At 40.7% G+C, this 19765-nt stretch overlaps 1 protein-coding gene across 1 annotated transcript in view; it reads right to left on the bottom strand.

The window, feature by feature from the left end:
• LOC136576957 (uncharacterized) overlaps positions 1-19765 on the bottom strand; it is a 299361-nt gene that overhangs the window by 21016 nt on the left and 258580 nt on the right. Inside the window, exons 36-46 of the mRNA XM_066576623.1 lie at positions 17678-17781; positions 17300-17430; positions 12250-12417; positions 9410-9615; positions 7264-7367; positions 7046-7164; positions 5353-5511; positions 5008-5198; positions 4834-4925; positions 1865-1983; positions 1040-1207 (exon numbers count right to left, since the gene is read on the bottom strand). Of these exons, the coding sequence (XP_066432720.1) occupies positions 1040-1207; positions 1865-1983; positions 4834-4925; positions 5008-5198; positions 5353-5511; positions 7046-7164; positions 7264-7367; positions 9410-9615; positions 12250-12417; positions 17300-17430; positions 17678-17781 (1561 nt within the window). The remainder of the gene's footprint in view (positions 1-1039; positions 1208-1864; positions 1984-4833; positions 4926-5007; positions 5199-5352; positions 5512-7045; positions 7165-7263; positions 7368-9409; positions 9616-12249; positions 12418-17299; positions 17431-17677; positions 17782-19765) is intronic.

Consider the following 19765-nt stretch of genomic DNA (forward strand, 5'->3'; position numbering starts at 1 on the left):
AGTGATAGAAGTTATAAAAGTTTAAATCACCCCCTTTTGCCATATCTATTATTAAAAAGATCTAAATCATAAAATAAAAATATGTATTTGGTATCGCTGCGTCCGTAAAAGTCCGATCGATCAAAGTAATGCATTATTTTTCCAGCACAGTGAACGTTGTCCGAAAAAAAATAAAGAACGCCAGAAATGCCCTTTTTTAGTTACCCTGTCTCCCAGAAAAAAAGCAATAAAAAGCGATCAAAAAGTCGTATGTATTCCAAATTGGTACTATCAGAAACTACAGGACATCCCGCAAAAAATGAGCCCTTGCTCAACTACGGCGACTGAAAAATAAAAAAGCTATTGCGCGCGCAAAATGACCGCAGAAAATAATTGAAAAAAGAGTAGTATAGTAAGAAAAAACCTATACAAGTTTGGTATCCTAGTAATCGTACGACCCATAAAATAAAGTTATCATGTCCCTTTTGTTGCAGTTGTTTGCGCCGTAGAAACAAGACGCACTGAAAGATGGCGAAATGTCGCTTTTTATATCATTTTACTGCACTTAGAATTTTTTAAGAGTTTTTCAGTACATTATATGGTACTTCAAATAGCACCATTGAAAAATACAACTCGTCCTGCAAAAAACAAGCCCTCATACAGCGATGTCGATAAATAAAGGCATTACGATTTTTTTGAAGGGGGGAGGAAAAACGAAAATGGAAAAAGAAAAAGGGGCCGCGTCATTAAGGGGTTAATAGCGTATGTCATAAATTTTAATATAATCACACGTACTGCACATTTTTTAAAGCACAACTTATAATGTTTCGGGCATCTCTATGTTACAATCTTATTATGTTAATGGTGTCAGTAAAAGGACAGAACTCTGACAACTTCCCGTTAGGTAGTTGTCACCACTGGTAGTTGGGGTATTTCTTAATGCACTGCAAGGGCTGTGGCTCTCATGATTCCCTTTTTAAAACTTGAAATTGTTACTTAGGTGAATCAAGTATCAAGTCACAATTTTGTTAATTATATTATTGTTCCTTTTTAATCTTACCATCATAAAGTATGCTGTAACTGTTTCAGTAAAGGTGAACAAGGGATCCAAGTTGTCTCCTTCGAATGATGACACTATAGTGTCGGTTTGTGTAGCATTGCTAAGGACGGTGTTACTGGCAGTGGCACTGGCCTTTTGTTCGTCACTCATCAAGTCTAAGCACTGCCCCTAGAAAAAGGACATGAAAAGAAAAATGATTTAAAGGAATTGGTTTATTTAGGGAACATCTTCCCAAAGCTTTGTGGTTGATTTGAATGTTTCTATTATACTTGACAACACAACAAGAAGCTAATTAGAGAGCAATCATCTCCGACCCGTGACTCTGATTGTTATAACATTTTTGTACAATTTTTGTTTTGCAAAGTCAAATCATGTGTAACTTATAGGAAAGATCAGAGAGCTGAAAAGGTAAGGAGTAAGTACTAGAGATGGAGAGATTGAAGATGAGTGAAAGACTTATCAGAGACGGTTGGAGGGACCATGAGCTTGAAGTGCAGAAAGACACTGGCAGGAGGCCAACATTAAGATTCAGAAACTCAAGCAAAAGTATCAATTCACTGTAGAAATCATACAGGTTCAGTCCCGTTCTCTGATCTCCTAGAAATTTCTGATATAGAATTTTTGTTAGATTTTCTGGAATTTCACAAAGTATGGCTGGCTGGCTTATGCAAATAGATACGAATGTGTGGAGCAAGTACTGGGGAGGGAGAGATTGAAAGAGAAGACCAACTAGTAAAACCATGAGAGTGGACAGAAAAAAAACACATGCAGGGGCGCTGTTGCAAAGTATTGTAACGTATTCAAGACAATGAAGCCATTACTCACCACGTCAAAGTCTGAAACCAGAGCAACTATATCACTGTATTTTGTTGACCTAAAACCTCTTTTCCCAAGGAATGTTAGAGACCATGTTCTCGAGCCCATCCCAGCGCTGCAGTCATAACCTAGTCACAATAATTAATCATTTCTTATCAGTTATGCTTAAGATCAAGAACAGGTCTAAAGAAATGGGAAATAATAATAACAATGATAATAATATCAAAAATTGGTTGAAGAGAATTTCAAAACTGAAGCTTCATTGACTTTTTATAGCGAACAGTCATTTCCAGCCTGTGGCTCTTTAACCCCTTCCAGCTCCAGGATGTACATTTACGTCCTAGAGTGTAGGGGTATGTATAAAGAAAAAGGTCGGGGGTGACCTCTCTTCATACAGCACGTTTATTAGAGCTGACACCCTCGGGCAATAACTGCAATCGGCTTTGCGGCCGATTGCGACTATTAGCCCTTTAAATGCTGCTGTCAATCCTGACAGGGGCATTTAAATCTCCCAAACGATGTTCGGGGGTCCCGTACAGCCCCCCCGTGCTGAGATCAGAGGAGCCGTGCAGGTGTCATGGCAGCCGGGGGCCTTCTAAAAGGCCCCAGGGCTGCCTTAGGAGACTGCCTATCAAGCAATCCCTGTGGGGTGGCTTGATAGACTGCCTGTCAAATCGCAGTATGACATAATGCTATACCATTACGTCATACTGCAGGAGTGATCAAAGCATTGCATGTTGTAGTCCCCTAGGGGGGCTTAAAAGGAAAGTGAAAGTGAGATCAATAAAGTTTTATTAATTAAAAAAAAAAAAGAAGAATAAAAGTTTAAATTACCCTCCTTTTCCCATATCGATAATTTAAAAATGTAAATCATAAAAGAAAAATACATATTTGGTATCGCCACGTTCATAAAAGTCCAATCTATCAAAGTAGTGCATTGTTTACCCCGCATGGTGAACGCTGTCCAAATAAAAAAGATAACGAACGTCATAAATGCACTTTTTCACTCACCCTGTCTCCCGGAAAAAACACAATAAAAAGCGATCAAAAAGTCGTATGTATTCCGAATTGAAACTAACGTGAACTACAGGACATCCTGCAAAAAATGAGCCCTCGCAGAACTACGTTGACGGAAAAATTAAAAGTTATTGCACGCAGAAGATGACCGCAGAAAATAACTTAAAAAAAATTAAATGTCTATGAAAAAAAAAGAGAAGTACAATAAAAAAATATATATACAAGTTTGGTATCGTGGTAATTGTACTGACCCATACAATAACATTATCATGTCGTATTTGTTGCAGTTTGTGCGCCGTAGAAACAAGACGCACTGAAAGATGGTGGAATGTCAGTTTTTTTCATTTTACTCCACTTAGAATTTTTTAAACGTTTTTCAGTACATTATATGGTACACTAGCTGATATACCCGGCTTCGCCCGAGTTAATTTGGTACTGGTGTTTATCTGGTGTTCACACGGAAAATCTTATGAAGTCGTCGTTACTTTAGAGATACCGGGAAAAAAATATGTTCACCATTTTGCATGGTTCTTTGCGTTACCCAGGGTACACCACGTGGAGGCAACCATGCTACATATCCTTTATATAAAATGACATCAGGAAGTGAGAGAATTAGATTACGTACATAAAATTTGGACGCTAATTCTTTTGCGCTTAGAATTGAATAATCGAGTTGGGACCCATTAGCTTTTCATATTTATGACATAATCAATGCTCGTGCAAAATTTCCCGTTTCTGTGACATCAGGAAGTGAGAGAATTAGATTCCGTACGTAAAATTTGGACACTAATTCTTTTGCACTTAGAATTGAATAATCGAGTTGGGACCCATTAGCTTTTCCTATTTATGACACAACCAATGCCCGTGCCAAATCTCAAGTTTCTATTACACCAAGAAGTGAGAGAATTAGATTCCGTACGTAAATTTGGACGCTAATTGCTTTGTGCTTAGAACTGAATAATCGAGTTGGGACCCATTAACTTTTCCTATTTATGACATAATCAATGCCCATGCAAAATTTCACGTTTCTATGACACGGGAAAGTGAGAGAATTAGATTCCGTACGTAAAATTTGGACGCTAATTATTTTGCGCTTAGAATTGAACAATCGAGTTGGGAGCCATTAACTTTTTCAATTTATGACATAATCAATGGCTGTGCAAAATTTCACGTTTCTAAGACACGGGTAAGTGAGAGAATTAGGTTCGGTACGTAAAATTTGGACGCTAATTCTTTTGCGCATAGAATTGAATAATCGAGTTGGGACCCATTAACTTTATCTATTTCTGACATAATCAAATCAATGCTCGTGCAAAATTTCAAATTTCTATGACATTGGGAAGTTGGAGAATAAGATTCCGTACGTATAATTTGGACGCTAATTCTTTTGCGCTAGAATTGAATAATCGAGTTGGGACCCATTAACGTTTCCTATTTATGACATAATCAATGCTCGTGCCAAATTTTAAGTTTCTATGAAATTGGGAAGTGAGAGACTTGGATTATGTACGTAAAAATTTGACGTTAATTCTTTTGCGCTAGAATTAAATAATCGAGTTGGGACCTCTTTACTTTTCCTATTTTGGACATAATCTATGCTCTTACCAAATTTCATGTTTCTACGACATCAGGAAGTTGGAGAATTAGTGGCGGGTCTGTGAGTGAGTCAGTGGGGGCTTTCGTCTTTATATATATATAGATTAAATAGCATCATTGAAAAATACAACTTGTCCCACAAAAAACAAGCCTTCATACAGCGAGTTATGATTTTTTCAAAGGAGGGAGGAAAAGACGAAAATGAAAAAAAAGAGGGGGCCGCATCATTAGGGGTTAATGACAACCCACGGAGGCTGTCAAGGCTCATTGGCAGTTGTAGTCTTGCAATGGCTGGAGAGCTATAGGTTGGAGACCATTAGTGGAGGCATACTGTCCTATGCCGGTTATGGGACTTTTTGACTCACCTAAAGATTTTAGATTCATTAGATTGTTTATGGCAAAATTGCTCATATCACTGGGGTACTGAGGGTTCTCGACTGCAATCAAAGCCTTCATCCTGTTGGGTACAGAAGACGAGTCAGCTTGCTGCATGCTATGCAAAAGTACATAGTTAGAATAAAAGGGAATTTTCTACTTACACGACCGCAAGAGATTCACAGCTTTCAATCTTTCCAAGGGATGCAAGGCATTTTGTATCAAATAGGGGGAGAAATAGTCCGAATCTTGGCATCCAGATGGAATAATCAATAGACATGAATGTGCTGACGGACTCAAATTTACAGAGGGCTTGTTGAAGGAAAAATTTGTTGGTTATAGTTTTGATGCCCGCCTGTAAAGTAAACCAAAGGACACAATACTATCAACCTTCAGGCATTACTCCATAGCGTTATACTTAATAGAATAACAAACAAGCACTAGAAGAATCTACAGTAAGAAGATACAGTATACCATCCAAAAATACATCAAAATCATCTCTCATTTACCTGTTCACATTGAGTATTGAATTCGTCCAGGAAATCTCCAAGATTAACATAATCTATTCTCTGCATAATTGTTTCCACCTTGTTGTTGTCTGACATGATAGCAGGATTGGCTATATGAGCAGCACACTGTTCAACAGTAAAGTAAGGGACGAGAGCCATCTAAATAGAAAAGGAAGTCAATAGTTACATTACTGTAAAAGCAACCCTGTACAGTGATCCCCCTAGACACAACGGCTTCAGGATACAGTATTTTCATCATAAAACGGTCTTTCACCGGTCACCGTAATGTGAAACGACATTCAACATACAATATCACTGACAGTCCAGATATACAGCATGTGTGATTGTCTGGAAAAGCCAGCCAGTCATCAGGGACATTTCACTGGTATGACCCCTGTATTACTGAGGTTCCTGCACTGACTGGTTGTAGTAGCGCCTCTTTACAGTACAGTGCGGTACTACATGTCCTGGACTGCTCTCTACTTGTGCCAGGATAAGTGCCTCCTTTGGGTACCAGGTGAGACGGGTCCATGTTATATCTCTGGTACACTGTGTATATGCTGTACAGGAGCCTGAAGAGGCTTCTGTCCTCTATATAGAATATCATTTCCAGCCTCCAGAATCTCTCTTTGATATGTAAAGACTTGCTTTATCAGTCTTAGTTATCTGCGTTTTTCATCTTCATTTTGTATTACTTTCGGTTGATATTTTAGAGGCTTTAGAATCAATTACTAGTTTTTATAGAGTTATAGTATCAAGATGGAAATGTTTTCAATATACAATGGTGGTCCCAGAAACAATTACTATTATATGCTGAAGGACCGCTGTATATAGATAGATGGATAGATAGATATGAGATGGATAGATAGATAAATATGAGATGGATAGATAGATAGATAGATAGATAGATAGATAGATAGATAGATAGATAGATAGATAGATATGAGATGGATACATAGATAGATAGATGGATAGATAGATATGAGATAGATAGATGGATAGATAGATATGAGATGGATAGATATGAGATGGATAGATAGATAGATAGATAGATAGATAGATAGATAGATAGATAGATATGAAATGGATAGATAGATTGATATGAGATAGATAGATAGATATGAAATGGATAGATAGATTGATATGAGATAGATAGATAGATATGAGATGGATAGATAGATATGAGATAGATAGATAGATATGAGATGGATAGATAGATATGAGATGGATAGATAGATAGATGGATAGATAGATATGAGATGGATAGATAGATAGATAGATAGATAGATAGATAGATAGATAGAACGATGGATAGATAGATATGAGATGGATAGATAGATAGATAGATATGAGATGGATAGATAGATAGATATGAGATGGATATGAGATGGATAGATAGATATGAGATGGATAGATAGATAGATAGATAGATAGATAGATAGATAGATAGATAGATAGATATGAGATGCATAGATATATAGATATGAGATAGATATGAGATGGATAGATAGATAGATAGATAGATAGATAGATAGATAGATAGATAGATAGATAGATAGATATGAGATGGATGGATAGATAGATAGATAGATATGAGATAGATATGAGATAGATAGATATGAGATATATAGATATCTTCTATATATTTAAATCTATAAATGTATCTATCTCATATACCTTAAAAGATACTTACAAGATCACTGCCTTTGTAAAACTCCTTCACTTGTGTAAGGCTGAGCAGTTCACCAAATGTCCCCCACAATGAATAATATGATTCACCCACGTTTCCTGAACTTGCAGGACATGGCAGTCCTAAAAAAATAATACAGACATATAATAAAATAAGTTTTAATAAATCCCCAAAGTGAACAGACATTGTGTAAACAGACAGGAGAATATTTTGCTTCGTACCACTGGCTGCACTTTTATCTCTGACGTTGGACTCTATTTTCTGTGTGATCGCCGTTTGCGCAAGCTCTGATAGGAGCTCGTAATACTTGCTACAGGCGTTTGAACTGCGTAAGGCAAGAGGAAAACAGGAAGGAAAAGTCATATATCAATTGCCAGGCAATCCCCAAATACCATTCTATATATACAACAATGCATTTGACCTATCGTTTTCCATAGGGTCTACATTTTTTTTGCCACAAACAGCTCCAACCTTGTCCATAGGCTATATCTAGTATTGCAGCTCATTCCCAATCACTTGACTAGGTCGCAATACCAGCCACAGCCCTTGAACAAGAGTGGCGCTATTTCTAAATGCATCTTTCAGGTCAAACCGGGCTTTGTCACAATGATAAGCACAATTATTTTCAAATCAAGTTACTCAAATAAGGCTGGTGACCATAATAGACTCAAGGACGCGTCGACACAAGCGGACCACGCTCGGAGGGCCATAGCAAAAAAGAACTGATTTTGATTTTGCGGGTTGAACTCTGTTCCTTTAATCTTGGCTCACCAACCCCTGTGCCTTAGTCCTGAGCGATGTGACATAAATTGCCTTATTGCCCTATTGTCCTTAATCGTTCTATGTTCTATATGTGTGTTTATATGAAAAACCTCAATAAAAACATATTAAACATAAATGCATCTTTCAGGTACATTTAAGGTCAACAAATACATATTGAGGTATATGCTAAAACAAATCACCTGGATATGAGACCAGCTGGCCTACAGGGAAGCTATAAGCCATAGAGATATTGTATATTCCAATTCATTGGTTACTGTTCTATCTAACAGGATGTTAAATTGTTTATATGGAAGAACCTTTAGGCCGCCTGTCCATGGGTGTTCTTGCATTGCATTACTCCCGTTGATAATCCAGCCGCGGGTAACGCAGTGCGAGCTTTCCATAGCGTTGCTATAGAAAGCGCAGCCCCCTGTCCACGAGCGAAGAATCATAGCGATTCTCCGCTTGCGGTATTCAAATCGCATGCCGTGATTTGCCGAGGTGAGCCTATCTGTCAGACAGGTGTCCCTCCTCATCCCCCGCTGCAAAATATCGCTAGCTCCCTGCCCCAATCCTACCCTCCACTATATCCTCTTCCTCATTTTTGCTTCCCCCCTTTCATCACCTGCAGCAAACAGCAAGGTTCAATATGGAAAATTATTTCGGGAACTGACTTGTGGGACTTTATTATTTCCATCTTCATTGGCAAAACTGAGGAGACCATACCGATACCCACAAGCCATACCCTCCTTCCTTTCCTACTGATGGACACTCCATATTGGACAAATGTATTTGGACATTGCAGAAAATCAGCAAATCTGCAAATATTGGGTAAAATTATATGGGTAAAATAAAAAGCTGCTCATTTTGTAATAACTATTCATTCATCTGATCGAGCGCTTGTGGGACGGACTGGAGCGACGGCCGACACCCTCGCCCACGTCCATCCTCCCAACAATCTCTTCTCACAGGCTTGCACGTGGAATGGCGAGATATTCCTGCCCAGATTTACAGAGAACTTGTGGAAAGCATGCCTGGGCGTGCTGCCGCTGTAATATAAGCAAAAGGAGGCCCCACACCTTACTAAAGACCTCCCTCACACAGGCCGTTTGCAAATCGCTGCCTTTTCAGCACAGCTGAAACCGCTGCCCATTCATTTCAATGGGAGACTCATCTGAAAATGCCCAAAGATAGAACATGCAGCGCTTTTCACAGCAGCGTTTTCAGCCCCGTGTGAGCAGCCCCATTGAAATGAATGGGAGCCTTGTACAGCGTTTAGCACAGGGCTGAAAGCGCTGCTGAAAACACCCTGTGTGAGGGAGGTAGAAGAATAAAGCACTTTTTCATAAAATCCTGCAGTGTCCAAATACTTTTGTCCATATAATGAATATTAAAAAAATGTTTATTTGTGAAACTTCTCTGAGACGCCTCCAACCCGCAGGGTTCTAGATGGTCTTTTAGTGGGACATGCTTCTCAAACAAGAGGTCACTATACAGGTAGCATAAGGGAATTATTGGTCCCAGAAACACTTAGTTTTGATCAGGTGGTATTTTGTTGAGGTTGAACTGTGGAGGATGTTTTAGAGAATTTTTTTTTTTACTTACAGGACTTGGAGGAAACTACAGGAAAGGTTATCAGGTATCTGCTGAATTAGTTCTGCAGTGAAGCCGGGTATGAAGGGACCGAAACTCATCCAGAAAGTGCCCCATTTCTCATCATCATATACAGGGAACTGTGGTAAGAGTTTCGTAAAAAAAGATTCACACAAAAGTTTCCGGACTTCAGAGTCTGGTAAGGAGGTCATGCCTTTCTGTAAAAAAAAGAGGAAAAAAACCTATTGAGAATTCTATGTGTAGAACATTTAGGGTATAAGATAGATAGTTAGAAGAGAGATAAATAGATGAATATAGATGAGATAGCTAGATAGACTGGCATAGCGCTAGGGGTCACAATTGCGACCAGGCCCCTTAGTGAACAGAGACCCCCGCCACATGCCTTTTCACCGCCGCGGCCTCGGCACTCAGGAAGGGGAGATGCTGATAGCCGGCAGCCAATTGCAGGCTGCAGACTCCCCCGGGCGTGCGCTCCTCCCTTGCACTGATAGACTGCAGTTGTGATTAGTCACTGCACTGCCGGCAGCATGATTGGTCCGGCCGACCGTGCAGTGACAGTGTCGGGACTCGAGGTGGAGAGCGAAAGAGCAGTACATGCGGTACAACAAGGTATGTACTGCATGTAATCTTGTATGTATAGGTGGTATAAGTTATACCAGCTATACATATAATTATATACAGGTTATAGTTATATCCAGGTTACAACAGCATCACTATATACAGGGGATGTATAACTGCTATATACAGTGATATGGAGCATGCCGGTATAACCTGATATCTCCTGTATATAATTATATATGTACTGCTGGTATAACGTAGACATCTCCTGTATATAGTGATATGGAGCATGCAAATTACTGTGTATCACATGCATAATAACGTGGTAATCATACACTTGTGTGAGCCTGGCCTATGGGGCTACAAAGAAATCTTCACATGGTCCAGGAAATAAGTCTTCTTTGGAAAACTTATGCCAAGCGGAAGATCATGTATGTAAATTTGTTTTGCAGCCGTATGTTGCGTGGTGTATGCATGGGTACAGGTACTAGATATGAGATAGATAAATGGATAGATAGAGATGAGATAGATAAATGGATAGATAGAGATGAGATTGATAGATAGATATGAGATAGATAGATAGGAGATAGATATGAGATAGATAAATGGATAGATAGATATGAGATAGATAGATAGATATGAGATAGATAGATAGATACGAGATAGATAGATAGATACGAGATAGATAGATAGATATGAGATAGATAGATAGATAGATAGATAGATAGATAGATAGATAGATAGATAGATAGATAGATAGATAGATAGATAGATAGATATGAGAGATAGATAGAGAGGAGATAGATAGATAGATATGAGATGGATAGATATGAGAGATAGATAGAGAGGAGATATACAGATATGAGATAGATATGGGATAGATAGATATGAGATAGATATGAGATAGATAGATATGAGATGGATAGATATGAGATGGATAGATAGATAGATAGATAGATAGATAGATAGATAGATAGATAGATAGATATGAGATGGATAGATAGATAGATATGAGATAGATAGATAGATATGAGATAGATAGATAGATATGAGATAGATAGATAGATAGATAGATAGATGGATAGATAGAAATGAGATGGATAGATAGATATGAGATGGATAGATAGATAGATAGATAGATAGATAGATAGATAGATAGATATGAGAGATAGATAGAGAGGAGATAGATAGATAGATATGAGATGGATAGATATGAGAGATAGATAGAGAGGAGATAGATAGATATGAGATAGATATGGGATAGATAGATAGATAGATAGATAGATAGATAGATAGATAGATAGATAGATAGATAGATAGATAGATATGAGATAGATAGATATGAGATGGATAGATAGATATGAGATGGCTAGATAGATAGATAGATAGATAGATAGATAGATAGATAGATAGATAGATATGATATGAGATAGATAGATAGATATGAGATAGATAGATAGATATGAGATAGATAGATAGATATGAGATAGATAGATAGATAGATAGATGGATAGATAGAAATGAGATGGATAGATAGATAGATAGATAGATAGATAGATAGATAGATAGAAATGAGATGGATAGATAGATATGAGATAGATAGATAGATAGATAGGAGATAGATATGAGATAGATAAATGGATAGATAGATATGAGATAGATAGATACGAGATAGATAGATAGATACGCGATAGATAGATAGATACGAGATAGATAGATAGATATGAGATAGATAGATAGATAGATAGATAGATAGATATGAGAGATAGATAGAGAGGAGATAGATAGATAGATATGAGATGGATAGATATGAGAGATAGATAGAGAGGAGATAGATAGATATGAGATAGATATGGGATAGATAGATATGAGATAGATATGAGATAGATAGATATGAGATGGATAGATAGATATGAGATGGATAGATAGATAGATAGATAGATAGATATGAGATGGATAGATAGATAGATATGAGATAGATAGATAGATAGATAGATAGATATGAGATAGATAGATAGATATGAGATAGATAGATAGATGGATAGATAGATATGAGATGGATAGATAGATAGATAGATATGAGATAGATATGAGATAGATATGAGATAGATAGATAGATATGAGATAGATAGATAGATGGATAGATAGATATGAGATGGATAGATAGATAGATAGATATGAGATAGATATGAGATAGATATGAGATAGATATTAGATAGATAGATAGATATGAGATAGATAGAGATAGATAAACGATATTGATTAGGCTTTACCTCTTGCATCTTTTTGTTCAAATTATTCAGTATCATGAATGTCTGCTCAGAATCCTTTGTCCCCATACTACTGATGAGCATCTCTGTTTTGCTTTTATCGTTGAGCACACCTTCCGCAAGAATCAAGACAGCTGTCTGCTCAGACGACGTTACGCCTAATAATTGCATCTGTGAACAGATGAAAATTCACAGCATTGAAGACTGTTTTATGCTTTAGAACATTTTACAATATGTAATGGAAACTTAAGTTAAGAAAGAATATCTTGAATCCAGAAATGAAGACGGCAAAGTAAAGAAAAGGTCTTGAAATATCTCAGTTAAAGAGGTGTAGCTGATCGGTAAAACCCCTTCTGCAAGCAGTGGCATAAGGCTTCCTCTCCACGGCCGGGACGGAATATCGCTAGCTGCATTGTGAATCCCGCGAGCGGAGAATCGCTATGATTCTCCGCTCATTGACCTCGGGGCTGCACTTTCCACAGCAACACTATGGAAAGCGTTCACTGCATAACCCGCAGCTGGATAACGCAATGAACTATCACCCGTGGACAGGAGCCCTAATAAATAGGCTAATACTCACCTCTCCCCGCTGTGTCCTGCAGTGCTGCAACAGGGTTTCCCCTCCGGCATCACATCTGCCGCAGTCTGTTTACTGGACGTCACAGGCGCTGTAGCCAATAACAGCTCAGCGATCGAGCACCGGGCTCTGTTATTGGCTGCGGTGCCTGTGACATCTGGTAATAAGACTGTGGCTGGCTGACAATGAGGGGAGCACCGTGGGACACAATGGGAGCAGGGAGAGGTGAATATAAGAATCGTTCTGCTTGCAGAAGGGGTTTTACCAATAAGCTTGAACAACCCCTTTTACAAAAAGGTTGAGTTATCCAAAAACGATAAAGTTCCAAGTATTTCATGTCACCAATGGAAAATCTGGCATTGTCTACCCCTCCCCCCATCTGTCCCCAACCTTTAGGCTACGTGTCCACGGGCGTAGCAGTATCCCACGGCGGAGATGCAGGAGCCGGCACACGGATCTGAAAGATAGGCTGACCACGGGGAATCACATGCTGCGAATTGCTTGCCACAAGCAGAGAATCGCAATGATTCTCCGCTCGTGGACGGGGCGGCTGCACTCTCCATAGCGTTGCTATGGAGAGCTTTCAACGCGTTCCCCGCGGCTGGATTATCGCCGCGGGGAACGCAATGCAAACTCGCCCGTGGACAGGCAGCCTTATAGGAGAGAAGACCCCTGTCCTTTTAAGCCTTCCCTCTACCTATGCAGAAAGGATTATTAATCAATCATAGATGAGACCTCCGTCTACTAGTAGTTACTACCTGCCTTAAAGAGACAAATAGACACGCTGCAGAATCGCTCTGCGCAATTCAGCCCTTGAAATACGAGTCTGGGACGCCATAGCTTTTCTACAAGTAAAAACAGAACCAACTGCGCACCATTTACATGTGGATTTTCCCACCGCAGAATTCTTGTGGAATTGCTGTGGGTATTCCGTTGCAGAATGCCCACAACAACTCTGCCATGTGTGAAGGGGGCCTTACGGCGCCTTCACACTGGTGATAAAATCACCCGCGGGGGCGAGTGAAAACGCAGAATTATGAAACCAAGGATTTTCAATGGTTTCCTTCACATTTGCGATGTTTTCACTCATGCGACGTTGAAATAAAAAAAAAATCGTGGCATGTCCTATTTTTCTACATTTTGCGTTTTTTTATCTCCCATGTTTCCCTATGGGGCCTCTTTTTTATCGCATCGCAAAGCACAAACTTGCATCTTTTGCGCGATGTGATGTGTTTTTAACATTAGAAAGTCCTGTTAACTTTTGCATTAAAAATCGTGGGAAAATCGTGTGAAAAAACACACGAGAAAATCAGAAGTGGCCGTAATATTTTTGCGAGAAAAAGCAGCGCTGATGCTCAAACATCATGGGAAAAAAGCAGCATTTTTGTTGCCGTTCTGTCGCGGTGATATCGCGATCGCCAGTGTGAAGGAGCCATTAGGCCAGTTTCACACAGGCGACATCGCTACAAAGTGCATGTTTTTTTCACATGAGCGATATTTTGTAAGCTGCTACATTGCGAGAAAACAAAATCACGGTATGCTTTATGCATACTTGCTATGTTTTGTAGCCTGTGTTTCCCTATGGAGCGTCCTCGTTTATCGCACCGCACAGCACGAACTTGCGATTTTCGTGCGCTGCGATTTTAACATTAAAAAGTTCTATTAACTTTCTTGCTATAAAATTACGCGACTTTATAGCGTGAGAAAATCCCCGGCATCAGCGACGCAATGACACATGTTCCCAAGAATAAGCAGTAGACCTATAGGGACAAAAAGGTAGAGAGCAGACGGCCTATTCCTGATAAGAAAGCAGCGCACTGTAGAGAAATGGCTTCATTAACATGACACAAACTGACAGGGGAACTATATGTTTCATGACGGAAGCGGGCGTTTCGTAAAATGTCAGCATTTAGGCGATCTCCACACGGGGCAGAATTTGCTGCGACTAATTGACATGCCGCAGACGTAGGCCTCTTTCACACGACCATATCTGTTTTAACGCTCGACCAATAGCTGCAAAAAAAAAATCGCATGAAAGGAAGAAAGACGCAATCAAGTCCCAAACTAAATTAGTGTTTTCTCATCCATTCACACGGGCCGCAGCAGCCTGTCGGTAAAAAGGTATTCTGCAGCGCAGAAATTCTCGGAATGACTGCGGATGCTTAAATAGAGGCAGCTGACTTCTTGTCCCAACGCTGGACGCAGCTAAACTCCCTCCCCCTCCTTTTCTTTTCTAGCTCCCATAGAAGCCTACGGGAGTCTCCAGCGTATCGTGTCGAAAGATAGGGGAAGACCTATATTTTCACTGTATAAAATCGGTCGCCGATGTCCTATAGTCACGATTTTTTTTTACGTGCATAAAAATCACTCATCTGAATGAATACATTGGAATCCAATGCTTGAATTAGTTAAATACGTGCTATGTTCATGCGCAAGACGTACGAAATCAGAATAGGCTGCGTGGGATTTTGCGTGAACAAAAAGTGCGCACAAAATACTCTCATGTGAACTAACCCATTGAAACCAATGGCTTCTATTCACTGCGTTATTGCGTGCACAATACGCTGCGCAAATTCGCCCATGTGACATCGGCCTCAAAAGTGTTCCCAAAACTCTAGTTCTTACGCCCACCTCCCCCCCAATAGGTGATGGAATTATTTGTCGGTGCCTCAGACATTGCCACAGGTGTTTATGGTCTAGGATATCCTGAAAACATGACCTGTTGGGGGCCCTGAGGACTGAGTTTTCTGTATGGCAGTTGAATATGGAGAAGCTGCGGGTTGGGGCAGAAAGGCGTCAATTTGGTCAATGTAAATAAAGTCAGTGTGTGTTTTAGCATAGCGCACTGGAGTAACGCTACCAAATCCCTATCTTTTTGCTCAGGTTTCCTGCATTCACTCTACAGCATCAGGTTTCCTGCATTCACTCTACAGCCTCTCATTGGAAGCACAACTAGCAAAGGTGAGCAATTGGCAATTTGCTACCACCTAGTGCTAGAAACTGGTAATGCACATGTAGTACTACCTCTGCTCTCTTTTTTTCTTCCTTCTATACGGATCATTTTTCAATTAAACTGTGAGAAAAAAAGGGGTACATTCGCACGGGGCAGAACTAGAGCGGAATTACTGCAGTGGCAAATTCTGCAGCAGTTCTGCATCCACAGCAGAGTCAGAATCGGCAGACACAGCGCTCCTCTTAACTTGCATTTTTTCATACTATCAGCGCAGCCTTTCTCCTAGTACCCGTCAGCATGCAGTGAGTGCAGCACCAATAGTCAGATGATTGGACGTGGCGCAGCATTTTTGCCCCCTGTGAACATACCCTTATGGCCCTTTTAGACAGAACAAGAGTCTCAAGATTCTCGTTTACCCGAGCGTGCGAGCTGGTGACATCATCACCAGCCCGTTTGTGCCCGGGCAGCCTGTTCAGACTGAACTTATGAGAATGATGCTTATTGAGAACCGCGCAGTTCTCATTCTCATTCACACAGGCAATCACACTTTTGCCGTGAGAAAATTGCTGCAAAATCACGTCTTTGTTCCCACGATTTTTGAGCATCAGCGGTGCTTTCCTTTAGAATAATCTCGCATCGCTGCCGCCCCCGATAACATTTCAAATATTTGTTATGGCAAAAGTCAGTGTGACTTTTTAGTGGTAAAATTGCATCGCAACGCGCATTTGCTGCGTTACAATGCGATAAAAAGACAGCCCCATAGGGAAACAACAAAAAAAAAAAATCGCACGCCTCAGAAAGAAAGAGCATGCTGCGATTTCCTCTCAACATCGCATCAGTGAAAACACCAATAATGGGAAGGAAATCGTTGTAAATCATTGGTTTCCTAATCTGCTTTTTTACTGGCTATCGCATCAGGCAAAAATTGCGCAATTTTCTCACCAGTGTGAAACCACCCTAATCGTTCCTTATCTCACATTTTTGTGCCGGCTGAAGTGGACAATAAGAGAGACCCTCACAATTGTCGTTCGGCCGGTGGCTCACGTGTAAACTGAACGATTATCATCCACTTTCATTTTTTGAATGATTTTTTGAGCGCTAATGAATCCGTCAAAAAACTGCTTTTCGAAATTCTTCAGAAGTTCAGCCCTGTTCCCCTCCTTCTGTTCTCAACTGGCTGCAGCAGGAGCCTCCCCCTACTGCTCTATCTCAATAGGAGACTAGATTAAACCCCATCGCTGCATTGTTTGTGCGCCAAAACTGTGCTCTTTTAAAGTGGTGGTCCAAGATTACTAAAACATCGCTCCTTCCTCCAAAAACAGCACCACATACAGTTGTATGCGCTACTTCAGCTCAACACTATTCACTTACATAAAGCGGAGCTGCAATACCAGACACAACCCATGGACAGGTGTGGCGCTGCAGACATGTAGGTCTAAACCTGAATAATTCCTCTCTAAATGGATACTAGAAACAATTTCTATACTTACTACAAAATAAAAATTACTAAAAAGTACACTTACCGCTTCGCCATCAGGTAAACGTAATACTGTAATTACATTTTTAACAGTTATTGTGTTTATGAATGTTCCAAAAAGCCTTTCAGAGGATTCCAGGCTGCTTTCTTCACTCTCTTCACTCACGGGGCAGGGAGCTGTAAATGTGGGATAGTTTGTTATTTTATGTTCTTACACATTGGTATCAGTAGATGGATATATTCTATACGTGAAGTTTAATGCATCGCTGAAGGGTGTGGAGGCCGGGGGGCATGTGTGTGGGGTACAGGGGCAACAACTAGCCTCCTCACCTTGGATACAAGATTTTGGTACAGGGCTAAGGCAGCATATTAAATCCGATGAACGAAAGCCTAGCCGCTATATTACAGTCTACACAGACCTTACCTGCATCTGATGGCTGTCTGTTGAGGAAGTCTAGTAACTCTGTGGCAAGGCCTGCTCTGGTTTCATTAGTAAATGTATTATATTCATCACTGAGGGCTTTTACACTAAGGATGACAAATAAAAACAGGAATTATAAAGCAAAGAAAAAATTGCAGACACAGTAATTAGTAAAACGATCCATACCCACCATGAGTACTACAGCAGTATGTTCATAGGTAGCGGAAGTGCACAGATATCATAGTACGAGTTATGTGGATGAGCTTCCATAAAGTCTCATCCACACGCAGTGCGGATTTAGGGTGTGGATGCTCCCTACGGATTTTGCCCTTTTCAGTGCAAACGATCAAATCTGCAGAAAATCAGCAGCCTTTCCATACCAAAATCCCCGACAAAATCCTCTCCATGATGTGCACATTCGGCACATTCTGTGATTTGTGCCTGTACCGTTAAGCCAGTCTCACACACAAGGCCAGCAAAACGCAGCGATTTGAATCGCGTCATTTTGCCACGATTTTACTGTCGTTCTCGGACGCAGGTTACTGCATCCGACAGCGGTTTTTAATGCATTTCATCATTGCGATGGGTGATGAGGTGCGTTAATCGCGGTAAAATAGAGCAGACAGCACTCAAAAATCGAGGCACTAGAAAGGGCCCCGCATTCGAGCGCAAGACTGCGAGGCCCTATTGAAATCAATGGGAGCATTATACCGCGATTACCACGGCGTTCAAAACACCGTGGTAGTCGCGTTAAAAAACGGATGTGTGAGAGTGGCCTAACACTGATGCACTAAAGGATGGCAGTAACAAAAGTCACAGGTGACCTGAATGCTCTCAGCAATATCGCAATCGCCCGTGTAAAACTGGCAAGGGGGGGCGTTCACAAGTAGCAGAAAAGGGGCATGTTTTCTGCCTGAAATTAATGAACATTTTGGTGGGGATCCCCAGCAGACGTCTACTGAAAGGGTTAAATCAGCTGCGGATCTGCACCAAAATTCAGGTTAAATTGCGTCTAAACGGTACGGCGTTTGACATGAAAATGACACGGATTTTGGCATGGATTTTTTAATGCAGATAAACAGGAATGCGCCCTGAAGCCACTCCCACACACCGCGGCGGTAAAACACGCGTTTCAAATACAGATGATGAGGTGCGTTTAAAAGCACTACAACCCGTGTAAATAGAGCCGACAGCGCTTGAAAAGCGTGGCGTTAAAAAAGCGTGCATTAAAAAACTAGTCTGTGAGGCCCCCTCGCAATCAATGGGAGAGTTTTACGGCGTTTAGCGTGGCATTTGAAACGTTGTGGTAAACGTTGTAAAAAGCGCTGTGCGTGAGAGCGGCCTTATAGTACTTCCCCTCCCCCATCACACAGAACGCCCCTTACAATTCCCTCCTCTATCACACAGGTTGCCCCTCCCTGGTTCTCCAGTCCCCCTGCCACCTCTCATGCCACACTGTCTGTTACATTGCATGTGAGTTCCGCCGGGGGTCCTGCAGTGCGGCGCCCACAGGTCAGACCATGGTGACTGCTGGGCACAATAGAAACAATTATATTTTACTGACCGCACAGTTCATACAATCATCCGGTCCTCCGCACGGGGCGGGTGGCATCTCCTGCCTCATAACACAGCGCTTACTCCCCATCAGAGGGGAGGAGTCTCAGCCGGGACGAGGAGGAAGCGCTATGTATAACCAAGCAGGATATACTACCCACGCCATGTGGAGGACCGGATCACAGCTGTGTGGTCAGTAAGCACAGCTTGGTCAGAGGGGTCTGTGGCCCTGTTGGCTTGGGGGCCCGCTCACACTTGCGACCCCTATAGTTACACCAGTATCTATCTATCATTGGAAAGCTTGTTCAAGCAGCCCAGTAGTCCACCATTTTATACCACTCTAGAATGAGAAATCTAATTAATATTGATTTAAACAGTTTGGGGGAAATATAGCCATGCTTATATAAGTTGCCCCTATGGCTTCCCCTATTCTCCTTGGGCTAGGTCTACACTACAAATTCTTTACTCTTTAGCTGCCCAATAGTGTCATTGGGTTAATCGGTCAATAGAATGTCAATTCACACTCCAACCACCAAG

This window comes from Eleutherodactylus coqui, chromosome 8 (assembly GCF_035609145.1).
Source record: "Eleutherodactylus coqui strain aEleCoq1 chromosome 8, aEleCoq1.hap1, whole genome shotgun sequence".
In the NCBI taxonomy this organism is placed as follows: domain Eukaryota; kingdom Metazoa; phylum Chordata; class Amphibia; order Anura; family Eleutherodactylidae; genus Eleutherodactylus; species Eleutherodactylus coqui.